This window comes from Pantherophis guttatus, chromosome 3, assembly GCF_059756535.1.
Source record: "Pantherophis guttatus breed Tessera chromosome 3, ASM5975653v1, whole genome shotgun sequence".
Taxonomy (NCBI): domain Eukaryota; kingdom Metazoa; phylum Chordata; class Lepidosauria; order Squamata; family Colubridae; genus Pantherophis; species Pantherophis guttatus.
In genome coordinates, this window is record NC_142065.1 from 198,356,865 (window position 1) to 198,377,258 (window position 20,394).

Consider the following 20,394-nt stretch of genomic DNA (forward strand, 5'->3'; position numbering starts at 1 on the left):
CTTCCCCTGGAGTGGGGTGGGAATGGAGATTTTGCAGTATCCTTCCCCTGCCATGCCCACCAAGCCACACCATGCCCATCAAGCCATGCCCACAGAACCAGTCGTAAAAAAATTTGAATTCCACCACTGCCTTTCCATGACATCACACAGCATCATTGGGTGGCCTTCTACAGCCATCTGGACATTGCAGAGATAGTCACAGACAATCAATAGGGAAGACAAAGCACCAAAAGTTTTTTATTTGGTGATGAAGGAGATAAGCAGTCTGACCCCGAAGGAGGGAATCAAACGCTTCATCAGTCTCAAGTCTTTATTGTCCATAAGAGATCTAAGTCTGGCCCACCTTGAATTCCATTGACTCTTATCTACCACCAATTTACTTGGACCGTTAGTGGTTCAGATTCTTGTATAGAGTTTTAGCATGCAACAAACCTGTATCTGAACCACCTTGGTTCTTTCCTGCATTTAACAGGTGGTCTGAAAAACAATGATATCCTGTTTCTCTCGCTTACTCTTTCCTGGAACCAAATTAGTGTAGGAAAGTAAGAGTGATTAATGCAGCTAGATAGCAGTGTACAAAGCTAACATCTCACAGGTCCTACTCAAACATTGTTCTACTTGTCATTGCTTACACAGGATAAAACTTTGAAACAACTCTTGAAACATCTTCTTTGTTACTCTATCCCTGAAGGCATGACTAAATTGCTGGGAGCAGTTCCTTGGTGCTCTTCTCCACATTGTCTCATCACTCTGCATGGTCATAATGTTAAATATTATGTAATTGTTGATTTTTTTATTTTTTATTTTTTTATTTTTATTTTTTTGTTAGCAAGGAACTCTGACAAACTCCCCAAGAGATTTCTGCAAATTTTCTCTAGCACAATCCTGCTACTGTCCCAGAAAGTTCTGTCCCCTGGCCTTCCAGATACTATTTTATGGAATAAATCATAAGTAGCTGGCTATATAAACAGCATTCTGGATCAAAGCCAAACAAGACACATTTGGATTTGCAATTTGCTCAGCCGCTGGATTCACACGACCCATTAAACTATTATTATTTTATTGTATTAAATTTAGAGGCCACCTGGCTGCAAGTGACTCTGGGCATCATGCCTTTTAAAAAGTAAGAACAATAAAATAAAGAGAGGAAATTGTGTACATCTGAAAAGAAAATACACAGTTTACAAAAAAAATAAAATAAAACTAACAGAGGCTCAACATTAAGGGAAGCAAGCTAGATTTTTAATGATCTTTAGAATGTCGATCAGGGTGGGAGCTATATGAATCTCTGGGAAGATATTTTTTCCAGAGGCCAATATTATGTCAAAAGACCTATTTCCTAGGTCCTGATAAATGAAAGTACTGTTTAATTAAAGGGATGTATAACACACCCACTGTGCCAGGCCTTACAGAAACTATTTGTGATAGGCACTCCTTCAAATAACCAGGTCTAATTCCACAAGCAGCTTTTTAGTCATTCATTTATTCATTCATTCAGTTTGTATACCCGCCCATCTCAAACGGGTGAATCTGTATACGGGATACACCAGAATTTTGAATTGCATCCTGAAAGCCAATAGGTGACCAGTGCAGGTCCTAAATTAGTGATGACCAGAGGGGGATGTCATGTTGTGTTCATCATTGCCTGCGCTGTCACAATCTGGACCAGCTATAACAAGGGTGTCAAACTCGGGGCCGCATCAGGGTTGTCTTTGACCTTGGGGGGCCAGGGTGAGAGAGCCAGCTCAACGTCACTCGTGTCAGGGGTGCCTGTGGCGGCCCAAGTGCTCTGCCAGCGAAAACGGGCTCCCAAGCTCCATTTTCGGCTGTGATGGACTCCTGCAACTCTCTGCCAGCAAAAATGGAGCTCGGGAGGGCTCCACGGGCTGGTCCTTCACTGTTTCCAGGATGGTCCCACAGGCCAGATCTAAGCACCCCACAGGCCAGATCTGGCCCCCGGACCTTGAGTTTAACACCCCTGAGTTATAACTTCCAAATGGTGCTCAAGGACAGCCCCATTGAAAGAGTATTGCAATACAGGGAGCCCTTGACTTTAAACCATTTGTTTACTGACTGTTCAAAGTTAACAACGGTGCTGAAAAAAGCGACTTATGGCCTTTTTTTTCACACTTGAAACCATTGCAGCATCCCCCTGGTGACATGATCCAAATTTGGATACTTGGCAATTGGCATGTATTGATGACGGTTGCAGTGTCCTAGGATCGTGTGGTCATCTTTTGCCATTTTCTGACAAGCCACATCAATGGGGAAGGCAGGTTCACTTAACAACCATATTACTGACTTAACAACTGAAGTGAGTCACTTAACTGTGGCAAGCAAGGCCCTAAATTGTGGCAAAACTCACTTAATTGTCTTGCTTAGCAATGAAAGTTTTGGGCTCAATTGTGGTCGTAAGTCAAAGACTACCTATCACCTGTCTGTGAGTTAAACTAGCTTTTATATTCAAACGATATGCTAACCTTGATTGGTTTTGATTACTGTAGTTAGATTTTTAATGACTTAGTTGAATGGAGAAACTCACCCCATTTAATTAGCTTATAATACAGAGGATTGTGCAAAGCTGAAAAATGAATCAGTAACCAAGTAAAGGGTATGATATGAAGCCAGCCCTGAACAAAATGGGTAGTATATATTACTGCTGTCATTTTGTGCCTGCTTGCTATCAAAATATGCTACTTTATTGCAGGACAAATCCATTTAGTTGGCCATTGTGGAAGGGGATTAATGTGAAGAGAGGGATAACAAGAAGCTGTTTAAAATAGAGGTTTTTTGTTCTTTTATTTTTTCCAATCTAATAAATGTGGAAATAAATTATGTAAATGGTGGGTATTTTCTTTGTCCACCTGTCAGCAAGATAATTCTCTAAAATAGATCAGAATAGGGCTGAATTTGATGTGATGGGGGGGAAACCCTTTAAAAATGAGTTTAAAAATGAGGCTATAGCGAAAAAGAAATCAGATATTTTTCCCTGGTGAAAGGAATAGTTGGTCATTTTTATTTTTATTGATTTTTAAAAATATATATCTTAAGTTTATAGGTTGCTTAGTTCGCAATGTTCTGGACAGCTTACAATTATTCTTTTTTGTTTTTTAAAGTACAAAGACAAAAAAAAAAAAACCTAGTTGCCCTGAAAAAGGAGACTTGCAATCAATCCTCACACTTATGACCATCATAGCATCCCCATAGACACATGGTCAAAATTTGGGTGCTTGGTAACCAGCATGCCATCCCTTACAACGGTTGCAGTGTCTCTAACACCTGATTACCATTTGGCTTTCTTCCTAGCCAGCTTTTGATAAGCAAACTCAATGGGAGAATCCGGATTCGCTTAACAACTATCTAATTCAATTAACAATTGCGGTGGTTCGCTTAACAACCATGGCCAAAAAAAAAAGTCATAAAATTCAACATGACTCATTTAACAACCTCTTGTTTAGCAGTGAAAATTTTGCTCCCAATTGTAAATTGAGGACTACCTGTAAAACAGAAGGAAGTTCAGTAGTGGCCAAAATTGTGGAAATCTTTTGGGAAAAGTGTATTTTCTAAAATTAGCTAATAACTTTTTTTTTGGAGGAGGAGTACCATAAAATTATATATATTATCAATGGAAAGATAATTTAATCAAGAATATAATGCGATAACTTTTATAAGGGATTTGCTATTAGAATAGCAGCTACAGTGTAAAGAAGAAAAGTGAAACACGTAGAAAAAAACGAGATATACAAAAATGATCACCATGTCAGTTAATCCTTAGTTGGGTAACCTTTAGCATGAATTACGGCCTTACAACGTCTTCCCATGGAGTGAACCAAGTCTTTTAGTTCTGCAGCTGTTATCATGTGAAACCAAGATTGAATGATTGCTTCTATTAACTGGGTTTTATTGCTGGGTCGCTTCTGACTAACAAGTTTCTTTAGTCGGCTCCATAGATTTTCAATTGGGTTAAGCTCTGGGCTATTCCCAGGCCATTCCAGCAGTGGAATATGAGTGTCTTGAAACTCCCCCACCAAAAAAAGTGGTGTTATTTGCCATCAAACCTCAAAAATGCACTTTTCCCAAAAGGTTTCCACAATTTTGGCCACTGCTGTATATCCAATAGAGTTTAGGAGCATAATTGGCTCTTTAGTGGCTTCCAAAATCCTCAGGTAACAGTTACCTGGATCTTGGGGGAGGGGGATGTCATCCCAGAGGGCAAGCAGGGTAGTCCAGAGCTACAAATATTGATGACTTCTCCATTCTAAGCCTCCCACCCACTGCCTTCCTGCTTCACATGACTCAGAACTGTGCATATATAATCTGATTCATGCTTCCCAGCACACCCATACATGCCCATACAGTAGGAACGCTATAAGAGAACAGGAACACACACAGAGGCGTAACATATTACATTGTTACGTAGAAGAAGATACAATAACTGTGGCCGCTTCTCATAAAAGGTTTGGGAAAAATTCGAGAAGCCACGCTTAGCTTGGCTTTTGGTGGTGGATTTTTTTTTTTTTAACATACGGAATGCTATTTGATTATAGTAACAATTAAAATAGCTGGAGTCACGTATCACACTAAGTCAAAACGAAGCAAAAACAGTTAGGGTTACTATGATGTATGATCCCAGTCCATCCTTTGGTTATTTCTACAATATCCATATAATACATATGTTGATTGGGATGCTACAATGTTTTAATTTCTTAGACACAGAGAGTGTGAATTGGCATGAGAAAATGAAATTAAGTGACTTCTGAGTATCTCTCTCTCTCCTCTCTCTCTCTCTCCTCTCTCTCTTCTCTCTCTCCCCCACTCTCTCTCTTTCTCTCTCCTCTCTTTCCTCCCTCTCTCTCCTCTCTCTCACCCCCCTCTCTCTCTCCTCTCTCCTCTCTCCTGTCTCTCTCCTCTCTCTCTCTCTTCTCTCTCTCCCCCCCTCTCTCTCTTTCTCTCTCCTCTCTTTCCTCCCTCTCTCTCCTCTCTCTCTCCTCTCTCTCATCCCCTCTCTCTCTCCTCTCTCCTCTCTCTCCTCTCTCCCCACTCACTCTCTCTCTCTCCTCTCTCTCTCTCCTCTCTCTCCCCCACTCTCTCTCTTTCTCCTCTCTTTCCTCCCTCTCTCTCCTCTCTCTCACCCCCCCTCTCTCTCCTCTCCTCTCTCTTTCTCTCTCCTCCTTTTCCTCCCTCTCTCTCCTCTCTCTCCTCTCTCTCACCCCCCCTCTCTCCTCTCTCTCTCCCTCTCTCTCCCTCTCACCCCCTCTCTCTCCCCCCCTCTCCCTCTCTCTCTCTCTTCTCTCCCTCCCGCCCTCCCTCCCTCTTTGATTTATGTTCCACCCATCTCGTCAAGTGGTGACTCTGGGCACCACTTACAAACATTTACCTATCCAGTGATGACACCTGTGATATGCGTATCTACTTCTACGTAACAAATTCTCCTGGAAATTATTCATTTTTCAATACAGTAGGACATAGCGATAAACTTTTGCTGCTGGTGTCTAGAAATGTTTCAGGATCAGCGCATTAAGAACAATGCAGTGATTCTGCCAGGAATCATAAAGTCAATTTCCTTCTTCAGTTTGCAGGACAGTAAATGTGACCAAATTACAGTTAGGAGGGCAAAAAAAGTGTGCTTCTATGGTCATGTAAGACACGAGACTATCTGGATGGACGCTGGACAGGACTTCTTAAATTCCAAATTGGATAGCCAGTAACAAACTACAACATGGCTCCTGCCTCTTTAATCGTTCTTTGAAATGATTAAATTCAATCAGTGGGACATTTATACTTGCTAAATCATCACTTCTTTAAAACTTTTAAAGAGGCTGTATCTCTGCCCTCATTTGCATAAGGCTATCCTCTTTGAAGGGATGCAGTGGCTCAGTGGCTAAGATGCTGAGCTTGTCGATTGAAAGGTCGGCAATTCAACGGTTCGAATCCCTAGTGCCGCATAACGGGGTGAGCTCCCGTTACTTGTCCCAGCTTCTGCCAACCTAGCAGTTTGAAAGCATGTAAAAAATGCAAGTAGAAAAATAGAGACCACCTTTGGTGGGAAGATAACAGCGTTCCGGGCACCTTTGGCATTTAGTCATGCTGGCCACATGACCACAGAGACGTCTTTGGACAGCTCTGGCTCTTCAGCTTTGAAATGGAGATGAGCACCGCCCCCTAGAGTCAGAAATGACTAGCACATGTGCGAGGGGAACCTTTATCTTTACCTTTATCCTCTCCTCTTTTGGCATAGATAAGTGTTTCTCAACCTTAACAATATAAGATTTGGGGACCATCCTGGCTGGAAAATTCTGGGAGTTCAAGTCTTCACATCTGAAAATTGCCAAGGTTAAGAAACACTGATCTTTTTTTTACTAGAGAACTGGAGTTGAAAGACCCATTCCCTTTGTTGAAGTTCTGAAGAAGATGGGCTTAGAATGAAAATTCATAGATACTTTCTCTTGTATGTTACTTCATTTATTCTCACACTTTTGGCAACCAATCTTTAACTTCATATTTGCACAAAACTTTACATAATTTGCAACATTGCTGCTGCATTAATGACTTCATCTTTTTATTCTTGAGCTCTAATATTAGTAGCATGTGTTACAATCCCCACTTGCATAGATTGTTATCGTTTTATACAAATCTCTAAAAATGTGCTTAGAAAACTCACATACACCTATATCACTTCAAGTCTTTTCATCAATTTTATCTTAAACTCCAATTCCATGTTCCTTGCTTAGCCTTCTTAACCCACTTCCAAAGTATTTCATTTCTGTCAAAATGGTTCTATATTTTCTCTACCATTTATTCTGCAGTAATTAGTATTTTCTTCGATGCATTTTTATCTCATCTGCAGCTCCTTTCACATCGTCATCCCACCCAAAATAATCTTTTGTACTTCCTATTAGGATGAGAAATTATGAAATTCTGTTCACCCTGTTCCAAGCAGCTTCCACATCCTCTTTCATTATTTTCCTCTTATTCTTCTGGCGGATAAATCTCACTTTCAGTATTTATTTCATTCAGGATATGCGTTCCTGCAGTTGTCATACATTGTGATCTGTGTCTAATAGATCCTGGGAGTCAGACTATTACAGGAAGGAGTGGGCAGATCAGGGGGAAAAATCCTTAGTCTTTGAAAAGGAACAAACATGAGAAAAAGATACTCCACCTTCATTATGCTAGATATAAATTGGCTTGGAGAATTGCTTTAACATTTATTCATTCATTTCTAACAAAATAAAATTCAATGGTGAAAAAAGTAAGGTTCTACATTTAGGCAAGAAAAACAAAATGCACAGGTACAGTATATGTGATACCTTGCTCAATAGGAATAACTGTGAGAGGGATCTTGGAGTCCTAGTGGACAACCATTTAGATATGAGCCAGCCGTGTGCAACAGCTGCCAAAAAAGCCAACACAGTTCTAGGCTGCATAAACAGAGGGATAGAATCAAGATCACGTGAAGTGTTAATACCACTTTATAATGCCTTGGTAAGGCTACACTTGGAATACTGCATTCAGTTTCGGTCACCACGATGTAAAAAAGATGTGGAGACTCTAGAAAGAGTGCAGAGAAGAGCAACAAAGATGATGAGGAGACTGGAGGCTAAAACATATGAAGAACAGTTGCAGCAACTGGGTATGTCTATTTTAATGAAAAGAAGGACTAGGGGAGACATGATAGCAGTGTTCCAATATTTGAGGGGTTGCCCCAAAGAAGAGGGAGTCAAGCTATTCTCCAAAGCACCTGAAGACAAGACAAGAAACAATGGATGGAAACTAATCAAGGAGAGATCCAATCTAGAACTAAGGAGAAATTTCCTAACTGTGAGAACAATCAACCAGTGGAACATTTTGCCTTCAGAAGTTGTGGATGCTCCATCACTGGAGGCATTTAAGAAGAGACTGGGTAACTACTTGTCAGAAATGATATAGGGTATCCTGCTTGAGCAGGGGGTTGGACCAGAAGACCTCCAAGGTCCCTTCCAACTCTTGTTATTCTGTTAAATCTGTTAGGGCCCCCTCTATGCTGATCCTTCAACTACAATGCCTCCATAACCCCAATAAATCAGGGATCACCAAAGTCCTCTTCAAGCATTAAAAATAGAAAATAAAGCAGGCATTCTGATAGTTCCGTGGCTGTCCCATTCCATTCAACAAGTTTAAAACCTCCCGTGGGAACACACAGGCTTGTATAATCGGGTTTCCCGTGTCTATGGGAGATTGTAAGTACCGGTAGGTTCAACCAAATATACTTACAGCCTCCTTGCAAGCTTTTTTTTTAATCCAGAAAAGGAGTTGAGAGCTGTTGTGATTGGCAGCAGAGCCTTTTTTTTTTTTTTTTTTTTTTGGCTTGTTTGTTTGTTTCAAATGCCTGCACTGGTTTTTCGTGAATGGCTCCATAGTGTTGGGATGTTATGCATGTGATTTGGCAGCCTTGCTGTAGCACAGGCAACGTGCCCTAACAAAACTGTACTGCCGTAGCTGGGCGATTCGAAGGACACGTCCCTGTGGCTGAATCAACCGAAACTAACTAACTATTGCCTTGCAGTAGTAATTGGCGTTGGAACTGGCATCATACTTATGTTGTCTTGGCAACAGGAATATGAATCATTACATGGACACAGAGGCATAGCTGTAAAAAAAAAAAAAAAAGCAACACACTTCAATTTTGATGTAGCCCTCCAAAATATTTCTGTATTTCTTTATTATATGCACGAAGAGAGATGAGATTGATTACTTTCAATCACTGCCTTCAGACTTCTAGTCAAGAGATCCTTGTTAAATCTATTATGAGCAGATGTCGGAGACTGAAGCTGGATTCGTCTCTGTATGATATCTATGCTGGAATTATGGAATTTCTAATTCCATAAAATCTTTTTTTGTTTTCCCATCAAAAAGACAGGCAAACAACATCAGGAAGATGCTCCATTGAATAGAATGAGATTTGGATTATGTGGCTCATTTAAACTCCTTAGCCTCCCAACATGCTTATTTGGCTAAAATAAACCTTATCAGTGATTGGGACACGGTAGCTCAGTGGCTAAGACACTGAGCTTGTCCATTGAAAGGTTGGCAGTTCAGCGGTTCGAATCCCTAGTGCCGTGTAACGGGATGAGCTCCCGTTACTTGTCCCAGCTTCTGCCAACCTAGCAGTTCGAAAGCAGGTAAAAAAATGCAAGTAGAAAAATAGGGACCACCTTTGGTGGGAAGGTAACAGCGTTCCGTGCACGTTTGGCATTTAGTCATGCTGGCCACATGACCACGGAGACGTCTTCGGACAGCGCTGGCTCTTCGGCTTTGAAACGGAGATGAGCACCGCCCCTTAGAGTCGGGAATGACTAGCACGTATGTGCGAGGGGAACCTTTACCTTTAATATCAGTGGTTGGAGAGAGTTATTTCAAATTGAAGGGATTTGTATTGTTGATTGATACAAAGTTCTGTGGAGAAAAAGCAACAGCAATTGTGCTTCTGTTTTATAATTTTATTTTAACTCATTTTTATTTTCAGGACCCAGCTAATTGGCAACACCTAGCCCAGTGGTGGGTTCCTCCCGGTTCTGCCGAGCCAGTAGCGGTGATGATATGATGTCACCGAACCGGTTCTGCCCTCCCAACCCCCCCCCCACCCTCTCTCTGCGTTATTCTTACCTTTTATTTGGTCCCACCCCCAATCTATTGCTGCCTCCTGAGTCCCAGCTGATGGGCTATAAGGAAAAACTGTTTAAACTCTTGCCGCGGGGCTTCAAAGGGCTGCCCTACAGCTGATCAGTGGTAAACAGCAGTTTGGTGGTAGACCGGCGTCCTCCAAAAACAAATGAGTAGACCGGTGCCTGCAAAAATAAATGGGTAGACCAGTGCCTGCAAAAATAAATGGGTAGACCAGTGCCTGCAAAAATACATGAGTAGACCAGTGCCTGCAGAAATAAATGAGTAGACTGGTACAGCTTTCCAAGCAGTTAAAAGCCTGGTAGAGCAGTACCGCTGCTAAATCCTAAAGAATTGTCACATGACCATCAAGCCACACCCACAAAATAAGCCACGTCCACAGAACCGGTAGTAAAAAAATTTAGAACCCACCCCTGGTTCTACTTACCTTTACTACCGGTTCGCAACGGGAACTGCGCATGCGCAGATCTCCGATGACGACATCTGGGGCAGTGGGCGGGGCCTCATGCCAGTTTTACTACCGGTTCTAGCAAACCGGTCCGAACTGGAGGCAACCCACCACTGACCTAGCCAAATTTGATTGATCGTGAAGAAGCATTGTGAGACCAGACCAAGATACAGGTAGTCATTGGCTTACCATGATTCATTTAGTGACCATTCAAAGTTTATAGTGGCACTGAAAAAGTGACTTATGACTGTTTTTCACACTTACAACTGTTGCAGCATCCCCATGGTCACATGATCAAAATTCGGACACTTGACAGCTGGCATGTATTTAATTTAAATCAACTGTTGTGTAAATCAAGGGCTATCTGTATAAATTGCAGTCTTAATCTTACAGTAATCATAATCTTAAAGACCAAATTATCCTAAATACGGATTCCAAACTTCGACCCAGCTATAGTTTAAGTGATGTTGACAGTCTGACCTTAGATCAGTGTTTCTCAACCTTGGCAACTTGAAGATGAATGGACTTCAAGTTGCCAAGGTTGAGAAACACTGCCTTAGATGGAATGTATAACAAGCAGACAATGCACTCATATGTTTTTTTGTGGGGGGTTTTGTTGTCTATTTTTGTGGGGTTTTCCTATTTTGGGATAGCGCACTGTCAAATCAGACACTGGGCCTTTAAAGAAGCTCAAGTCGATTGATCCAGATTGTTCTGTGAATGAAACATGCTTTGAGACCCAAAAGAAGTATCGACTGTTTTTCAAATACCTGAATAATATAAGAAATTATAGTACATTTCTGTGCAAGTCTAAAATAGTCCCATTATGTTCAGTGGAATCTTCTTCCCAGATAAGTGGATATCACATTGCGGCTTAAAGCAGGGAAAGACATTCTCCCATGGGGATACAATGATAAAGTATATCAGATTAATTTCTCCATGACAGGGTAAAGAAGAACCAGTATAAAAATCAACGCTTTTGCCTAGTAGCAATGCTGGGGTTTTTTTTAAATTTCTTTTTTTTCCCCCAAATGTTTTAACACCTTGTTTAAAAAAAAAAGAAATTCTATTGATTTCCTAAGCAAGTGACAGGAAAAGATTTACCACAGAATTACTTGTCAATTTAAAAATACACAAGCCCTGGAGATTTATCTGCATATAATTTCTTTTTGAGTAGTGTTTGGTTTTGGGGGGGGGTGTCTTTTGGGTGGGTGGGTGGGTGAGTTGCATATATTTTCCAAAAAAAAAACAACAACATATAAGTAGTCCTTGTTTAGTGACTGTCTCAGATAATAATTATTCATTATTGCAACAGTGATTAAAAACTAACTTTGCAACCAACCAGTCCTTGTATTTGTGACCTTCACAGGTCTGTAGAGCAAAAAGCTAAAAATAAGTGCCACCGCCGGAAGGTGGAGGGGATGGAGCTGCCCTATGCACCCGCACTGGCTTACCTCAGGGCCCCCACAGCCAGGCCACCCATGCCCCAACAACTGCCTCACCTTGCAGTGGCAGCTCCAGCAGCCCCATCCAGCAGGATGCCGTGTGGCTACTAGCCCACTTCTTCTGCTTCCTCGCGGCCGCAACAGAGCATTGGTGCCGTGGCCATGAGGTGATGGGGGGTGGAGCTGCCCCATGCTTCCCACAGTGACTTACCTCAGGATCCCTGCAGCCAAGCCATCAACACCTTGACACCTGCCTCACAGCCGCAGCACCAACACACTGCTCGGCCTCCTGCTCCATTTTGGCCACAAGCTAGCAGAAGAAGTGGGCCAGCGGCCATGTGAGCTCCTGCTGCACATGGCTGCTGCTGAGAAGTATTGGGGCATGGATGGCCTGGCTGCAGGGGCCCTGAGGTAAGCCGGTGCAAGGCGCATGAGGCAGCTCCACCACCACCCTGCGGTACTGTGAGCGACCAGATGGAATGGGCTGCGCAGGCTCCTAAGTAGGGCTTATTTTGGGGGGTAGGGCTTATATTAGGCAGGCATAAAAACCATGCTAGGTCTTATTTTCTGGATAGGCCATATTTTCGGGAAAACAGGGTATGTATAATTTTGTCACAAAAAGGAATAGAGTCATAGGCATGTATGTGCGTATGCTTCCTTACCGTTTCTTTATATGTTTGTGTCTTACAGCTTTTTGGAGCACTTGTATGGATACTAGTAGCTGCTACAAAAGTTCCTTTGCCTCTGCTACAAGGCTGGGTAATGTTTGTATCTGTGACGGCCTGTTTCACCTCCCTCTCCTTCCTTTCGGTCTTCCTCTTCAGTTATCGAGAGAGAATTGCCATCGACTGGAACCGTTTGGTAAGCATGCAAAAAGGCTGCAAGTTAAAAAAAAAAAACACTGGGAACAAGTCAGAGGGATTTTCAGGAATGAATTTATACTTATCACAAAACTACAAGGTGATTTATTTTGCTTCGGCATATCGGTAGTCCTCAAATTACAATCATTGCAGGCAGCTGGTCATTGCATTCTTTTAGGGATTCGTTGAGGTTTATTGGTGTCACAAAGTATAACCTTCGAGTGGCCTCAACTACTCTCTAAAAGGATACAAATGACCAGCTGTCTGCAAGGAGTATAAATCCTTCCATTTCTCACCATCCCGTCAGAGCCGAAGAAGCTTCTTGGATGAGAAGTGAAACGTCTTCAAAGAAAAACTGGAAAGTCCAGTTGCCTCTTGAAAAAGAGCACCTTTGGGTCATGTCTGAAATGGTACTCTCAAATTATATTTCTGCTTTGCACCAGTAGTGGGTTTCAATTTTCTTCGCTAACGGTTCGCTGTTGGGAGCATGCAGGTGCTTGCTTCATGAGCACACGGCACTTTGCGCATGCACAGAGCGTTTTTATGATGTCTGGGCATGTGGGGGGAGCCTGCCGCTGCCACCGCTACCGGTTCATCTGAACTAGGGCGAACCAGTAACAACTCATAACTGCTTTGCACGCATATTTCTCTTATCTGACTATTAACTTGGTTGCAGTTCTTCCCTCCTGTACCTCAAGGTTCTTCCTTCTAGCCATTACAGATGCCAGATTAGAGAAGGTTCATATTTGGGGTTTGCTTGGGTCAAACAATCCAAGCACCTGTTGAAACAAAGCTTTTAAAAACACTGCCTTAGTGTTGGATCTGGCACATTAAATCATCGGGATTAATAAAGCAGATTCTCCTACAATAGTCCTTGACTTACAACTGTAATTAAACCCATAATTATGGTTGTAATTTGTGCCAGTCATTAAATGGGTCATCACATGACTGCGCCTGATTTTATGACCTTTTTTTGAAGTGGTCATTGAGCAAACCCTGCAGTCATCAAGCAAACTTATTGACTGCAATGTGCTTTTTTTTTTTGTCAAAACCTGAAGTAAACACCATTTTCCAGCAAAAATCATAAGTTGTAGTCATGTGACCATATAGTCTGGTTGCTGAGTGCCCAGAATGTGATCACATGACCTCAAGGGTGGAGGCGGCCATCATAACTGGGGAAAGGTAGCCTGAGGGGAGATCCATCATAACGTCAAACGGTCGCTAAGCCTAAAGTCATAACTCAAGGACTATCTGTACTACCCTGTTTCCCCCAAAATAAGACATCCCCTGACAATAAGCCCAATCGGGCTTTTGAGCACATGGCAATAAGGCCAAGCGCTTATTTCAGGGTTCAAAAAAATATAAGACAGAGTTTTATTTTCGGGGAAACACGGTATTAATAAATGAAGGCTGTTTTTTTTTTTTGTTTGTTTTAGAAGACCCATTGCTAGAAATGAGTTGTCACTGCCCAATGTGTTGCTGCTAAGTATTGCGAAACAAAAAAAAATAGAGATGGTTGATGAAAGAATGGCTTATTCCTGCATGTTCTGCATGTACGTTTTATCTAAAGTGAAAAGTTTTCTTGAATTACCGTTTTTGTGAGTATAGGGGAGATCACAGTAAGTACGGAAGGAAGCCGAGACTCCTTTTAAGAATGCCAATTGTAAGGAGCTACTTGACGAATTGCTGAGTATACAGGCCCAAATCCAAAAGAATTATCCATGCTATAAATCCACAGGAGGAGCAATTCCATTAATGCAATTGTAGCTTACTGCTGTGTTATTTTTTTTAATGTTTGTGCACGCATATGAACTTGTAAAGATGGAAGTTCATGATGATTTACTTGTGTGTTCTCTTGATGCCTTGGTTGTGGATTTTGGCTTTCTTTTGTTTATTCTTTTTTGGGATTGCAAGGGCACCTTTGCTCTGGAAAGCTGCAAACTCACAAGCCGAGTTAACTTTAATTCTGCCTTTGTTTGCACAGTAAACAAGGAAAGATCCATTGCTCGGTATTAAAGTAAACATTGAAACCTAAAATGACCCTGGTCAGGTCTGCTGTATCGTGAGCATTTCAACGTTGTTTTTGGTTTTTTTTAAAAATCCACCTGAAAATCTCTACGTTTGGCATGCGTTTGTTCCTGACGTAATTTTCTCCCGTATTCTGAATAGAATAGAGTTGGAAGGGACCTTGGAGGTCTTCTAGTCCAGCCCCCTGCTCAAGCAGGGACCCTATATATACCATTTCAGACAAGTGATTGTCTCTCCTTAAAAACCTCCAGTGATGAAGCACTTACACCTTCTGAAGGCAAGCTGTTCCACTGGTTAATTGTCCTCACTGTTAGGAAGTTTCTCCTTAATTCCAGGTTGCGTCTCTCCTTGATTAGTTTCCATCCATTGTTTCTTGTCCGGCCCTCTGATGCTTTGGAAAATAAATTGGCCCAAATTTTGGTATCAATTTTTTGTTCTTGTAAAACATTATTGTACATAATTATGTCCCAAGGATACACTGATCTGCAGATTCAACTCATAGATGACTGAGTTTGATGAAAGAACAGGAGGACCTCCAAGACTCCTTCCAATTCTGTTATTCGTATTCACCTAGGAGAATGAGGAAATTAATAGACTTGCATTAAAATTAAAATTGAATGAATGTTTCTCGTTCTTCCTGGGCTTCATACAAACCATGGTGATTGTTGAATGGTTTGTTAATAGGGCTGTGTTCAGAGATGTGACTGGAATTGCCGTGAGGATACAATTTGATTGAGTTCACAATCATCCTCAGGCATTTACAAGAGAAACAATAAATCTCTGAAGGAGACTGGCCACTAGTTTTCCTTATATCCTCTGGGCATAAACACATTATGATTGCTTCCTGGAAAAATCAATAGGTTGTGGGCCATCTAATTTCCCCCTTGTTGAGGAGAAACTTTCTATTCCAACCCCCCCCCATCTTTGCTTTCTCTTGTTTTAAACCAATCAGCAGTCAATGAGAGGACAGATCCACTCATTTCATGATGATAAGTTTATTCAAGATAAGAGAAAGTTCCTTATTAAGGGCATTTGGGAATTCTAAGTACCGTATTTTTCAAACTATAAGACGCACCTGATTATAAGATGCACCTAAATTTAGAAGAGGAAAACAACAAAAAAAGATTTTGGTTTCCCTTTTTTCTGGCCTTTTTTTTTTTTGCCCGTTTTGGGGGCTTTTTTCGGCCTGTTTTCAAGGTTTTTTGCAGCCCATTTTTGAGGCTTTTTGTGGCCCATTTCTGGGGCTTCTTTTGGCCCATTTCTGGGCTTCTTTTGGCCCATTTCTGAGCTTCATTTGGCCCATTTTTGAGGCTTTTGGGGGGCATTTTCAAGGCTGTTTTTTCCAAAAAAACAGGCTGAAAAAGCCTCAAAAAAAAACTTGAAAAAAGGCCTGAAAAAGGCTGAAAACAGGCCCCAAAACAGGGCGTGCGGAGGCCAAAAAATGGCTGGTGGGTAGGCTGGGCTTCGGCAATATTTGGTCTATAAGATGCACAGACATTTTTGCCCCCTTTTGGGAGACAAAAAAGTGTGTCTTATAGTCTGAAAAATATGGTATACAGACCCCAAGTCAGAATTCCTGCCCCCTCCAACCTGTACAAAAAGACCCTGAATGGGGAGACTCTCTGCAGCAACACAAACATTCATTGCACGTATCCTGCCCAGGGGCCGTAGTTTGAGGACCCCTGATTTAGTGCAATATAAAAAATGCAAATAATTTTTCTGCGGACCACCAAAATTTTCTTGCGGACCACCAGTGGTCGACAGACCACCACTTGGTGACCACTGCTTTGGACCAAACCAGCTCTAGTCCTGCTTTAGAAATAAAATCAGCTGGGTGACTTAGCCTTCGAAAGAGGAAGGTGGAAATCACATGCCACTTCTGAAAATCTGTAGAGATTCTCAGTCATCCAGGTCGTGGTTGTCCCAAAGGTGCTTTTTTAGGAGGCAACTGAACCTCTACAAACTTTTAGCTATCCAATTTGGGGTGGACACCCTTTGAATGTTGTGGGAATAAGGAATGGATTTCCAGAGGAAAAATTGCAGACTACAAGAACCATTAGCACTACTCAGGTGACCTTGAGGACACAGATAAACCTCCAAGTGCGTGCTCTAAAAGGATGCAAATGACCAGCTGTCTGCAAGAAAAAACAAGAAACTCCTGAAAAAAGCACCTTTGGGACACTTCTGAAAATGTTGCCCAAAACCTGCCCTCTCCAAGAGTTAAGACTAACAAACACACTCACACAGGGGTAGAAATTAGATGGGTAGACTTAAAGAGCTTTTCTTATTTAAAAAATTGCATTTGCTCTTTTCTTTGCCTTAAACGACTGTCATGTTTTCTTGATTCAGCTTTGGGAACTGCAGGCAGAAGGGAGAACAGCAGGCTCACCCTGAGAGTGATAATATTACATCGTGCATTCCTTTCAGTAAAAATATGTCTCCATAAGTCAACTGCTTCTGCCCACCTTTGGCCTCCAATGCTAAGCGGGATCATTCCTGGTTAATAGTTGCCTAGGGACAGGACCATGGTGGCTCTGTGGCTAAGACGCTGAGCTTGTCGATCAGAAGGTTGGCAGTTCAGCGGTTCGAATCCCTAGTGCCGCGTAACGGGGTGAGCTCCCATTACTTGTCCCAGCTTCTGCCAACCTAGCAGTTCGAAAGCACGTAAAAAAATGCAAGTAGAAAAATAGGAACCACTTTGGTGGGAAGGTAACAGCGCTCTGTGCGCCTTTGGCATTTAGTCATGCCAGCCACATGACCACAGAGACGTCTTCGGATAGCGCTGGTTCTTTGGCTTAGAAATGGAGATGAGCACCGCCCCCTAGAGCCAGAAACAACTAGCACACATGTGCGGGGGAACCTTTACCTTTACCTTTACCTTTACCTAGGGACAGGACCACAGGAATGGCAGACTCCTGGATATTGTGTTGTAATCCCAGCCCTGAGGCCAAAAAAAATTCTGCAAATTAATTCTGACTTAGACTTAGAATAACTTTATTGTCACTTTGAATGTACACTAATTGGCATACATTAAAATGAAATTCCGTTGTATACAGCTGTCAAAGGGTCACCACCTTCAATAAACACTACGTATACATGACAAAATTAATAGAGTATTACAAAATTATGCATACACCCACCTATATTATATGACACAGGGAAACAACACAGTCTAGTTCGGATGTATACATGTACATGTTTTTTTTTCCTTGAAAGCATTCACTTCTCATCTAAGAAGCTTCTTCTCAAGAAGAATTGAAGAAGCTTCTTGGATGAGAAGCGGTTTGCAGAAAAAACCCAAGAACATTCAGCTGCCTTTTGAAAAGCACCTTTGGGGCAACGATGACCTTGAGAATCTCCATGGACACTCAGTCCTTCATTCTTTCTTTAACAGAAGCTGGAGTCCTCATTTTAATTCTAGCTACTAGATGGACTTTAGCTTCTTTTCATCCTGTAAGAACAGACATAAATAGCATGTTCTGGGTTCCATTGATTAGACTTAGATTTAGAATAACTTTATTGTCACTTTGAATGTACACTAATCAGCATAGATTAAAATGAAATTTCACTGCATACAGCTCTCAAAGGGTCACTACCTCCAATATACACTACATAAGGAGTACCCGGAGGCTCCAACTGGTGCAGAATGCGGCCGCGCGGGGGATTATGGGAGCGAGGGGTCGCTCCCATGTGACACCTCTCTTGCGTGAGCTGCATTGGCTTCCAGTGGTCTTCCGGGTGCGCTTCAAGGTATTGGTTATCACCTTTAAAGCGCTCCATGGCATAGGACCTGGGTACTTGCGGGACCACCTTCTGCCGCCGATAGCCTCCCACCGTCCAGTACGCTCCCACAGAGAGGGACTCCTCAGGGTGCCGTCGGCCAGGCAATGTCGGGTGGCGACCCCCAGGGGGAGGGCCTTCTCTGTGGCAGCCCCCGCCCTCTGGAACGATTTGCCCCCGGAGATACGAAGGATATCGGATCTTCGGGTCTTTCGCCGAGCCCTGAAAACACTTCTTTTCCAGCAAGCAGGGCTGGCGTGAACCCCGCCCCCCTTTTTAGTTTTTTAATGGTTATTAATTGTTTAGTTTTAATTTGTTAATGGGTTTTAATTCGCATTGTTTTAATTCGGGCCAAAGTATATAATTCTTTTAATTAATTTTAAATTTTGTATTGTTATGTATTTTAGTTTTGGCTGTGCACCGCCCTGAGTCCACTAGGAGAAGGGCGGTATATAAATTGAATAAATAAATAAAACATGACTAGATAGATAGATAGATAGATAGATAGATAGATAGATAGATAGATAGATAGATAGATAGATAGAAGGTGAAGATTCCCCTCGCACATATATGCTAGTCGTTCCTGAGTCTAGGGGGCAGTGCTCATCTCTGTTACAAAGCCAAAGAGCCAGCGCTATCCGAAGACGTCTCCATGGTCATGTGGCCGGCATGACTCAACTCCAAAGGCGCATGGAACGCTGTTACCTTCCCACCAAAGGTGGTCCCTATTTTTCTACTTGCATTTTTTATGTGCTTTCGAACTGCTAGGTTGGCAGAAGCTGGGACAAGTAACTGGATCTCACCCCGTTATGCGGCACTAGGAATTCGAACTGCTGAACTGCTGACTTTTCGATTGACAAGCTCCGCGTCTTAGCCACTTATAGCCCCTTAGATAGAAAGAAAGAAAGAAAGAAAGAAAGAAAGAAAGAAAGAAAGAAAGAAAGAAAGAAAGAAAGAAAGAAAGAAAATTATGCATGTACCCACATCTATTATATGACACAGAGAAACGACATAGTCTAGTTCGGATGTATACATGTATATGGCGAGAAAAATGAATCTTGCGAGTTTACCAGACGGATAGCATAGGGAACAAAGCTGCTACAGAATCTGGTAGTCCTGCTAGAAATACTTCAAAACCCTTTTAGACATACAAGAATAATGTGATGACATGAGACATAATCTATTTTGCGCAGCCAATCATTTGATTCCTGCAAATGTTCAATCTTCTCAATTTTTTTACTTTTGCATTTTTGCTTCCCCCAGGATTTCCTTTACCACGCAGCCGTCTTTGTCTTCTACTTTGGGACCTTCTTACTGCAAACTGCAACAACATCTTTGCACAGTCACCCACTAAAGACCACCAATCTCGTCTCAAGCAACACCACCCACGGAGCACTTCTAGATAGCCATGAATATAATTTAAGCATAGCAGCTGCGGTGAGTATCACTCAGGGATGTTCGGTGATCAGCCAAATCTAACTACAGTTAGTCCTCGATTTATGAGCATTCATTTAATCACCATCTTCTTTTAGCAACCCCATAATCCCTTGCAGGGTAGAGTCTGGGCAACTGAATGGAGCTAGCAGAGTGTTTACTGGCCGGATGCCCTTCCTGATGCCAATACGGAGATTGGTTCGGTAGATATATTCTCATTGTGCCCAGAGAGAGAGAAATATCTGCCTCTATCTAGGATCGAACTCACAGCCTCCTGATTGTGAGACGAGAGCTCCACCTCAAGGCCACCGCATCACTCCTATGACCATTCATTTAATGACTGTCTGAATTATGATAGTCATTTGGTGGGTCTTCTGCTCCTGTAGCCCATCGCAGTCTATCTGCACATGAAAACCCTTTTGTCTTCTCTATAGGCTGGCAAATAGACTTCTCTCTCTCTCTGCCAGCCCTCACAGGCCTCTCTTTCTGGAACTAGTTTCTGGAATTCTGCATCTGGGCTGCTACATGCAGTGGGCTTGCAGACTGTGGTCAGTCTTTTTTTCTTCACCTGTTCTCAGCTCTGCTTCTCTGTCGGTCTTGCAGCTCCAAGAATTGCAGTTTTCTTCTCCTCGCTGAAGACTGCTTATCTTTGGGGATAAGGACATCTCTACTGCCTTTCCAGTTTGACTCCCTTCTTGACACACCCACACTCACTTTCAATTCCCTTTTAGAATCG

General features: G+C 42.2%; 1 protein-coding gene across 1 annotated transcript in view; it reads left to right on the plus strand.

Annotated features, from left to right (window-relative positions):
- MAL2 (mal, T cell differentiation protein 2) overlaps nucleotides 1-20,394 on the plus strand; it is a 29,110-nt gene that overhangs the window by 2,880 nt on the left and 5,836 nt on the right. The window contains exons 2-3 of the mRNA XM_034422219.3: nucleotides 12,247-12,417; nucleotides 19,488-19,661. Coding sequence (XP_034278110.1) covers nucleotides 12,247-12,417; nucleotides 19,488-19,661 — 345 coding nt within the window. The remainder of the gene's footprint in view (nucleotides 1-12,246; nucleotides 12,418-19,487; nucleotides 19,662-20,394) is intronic.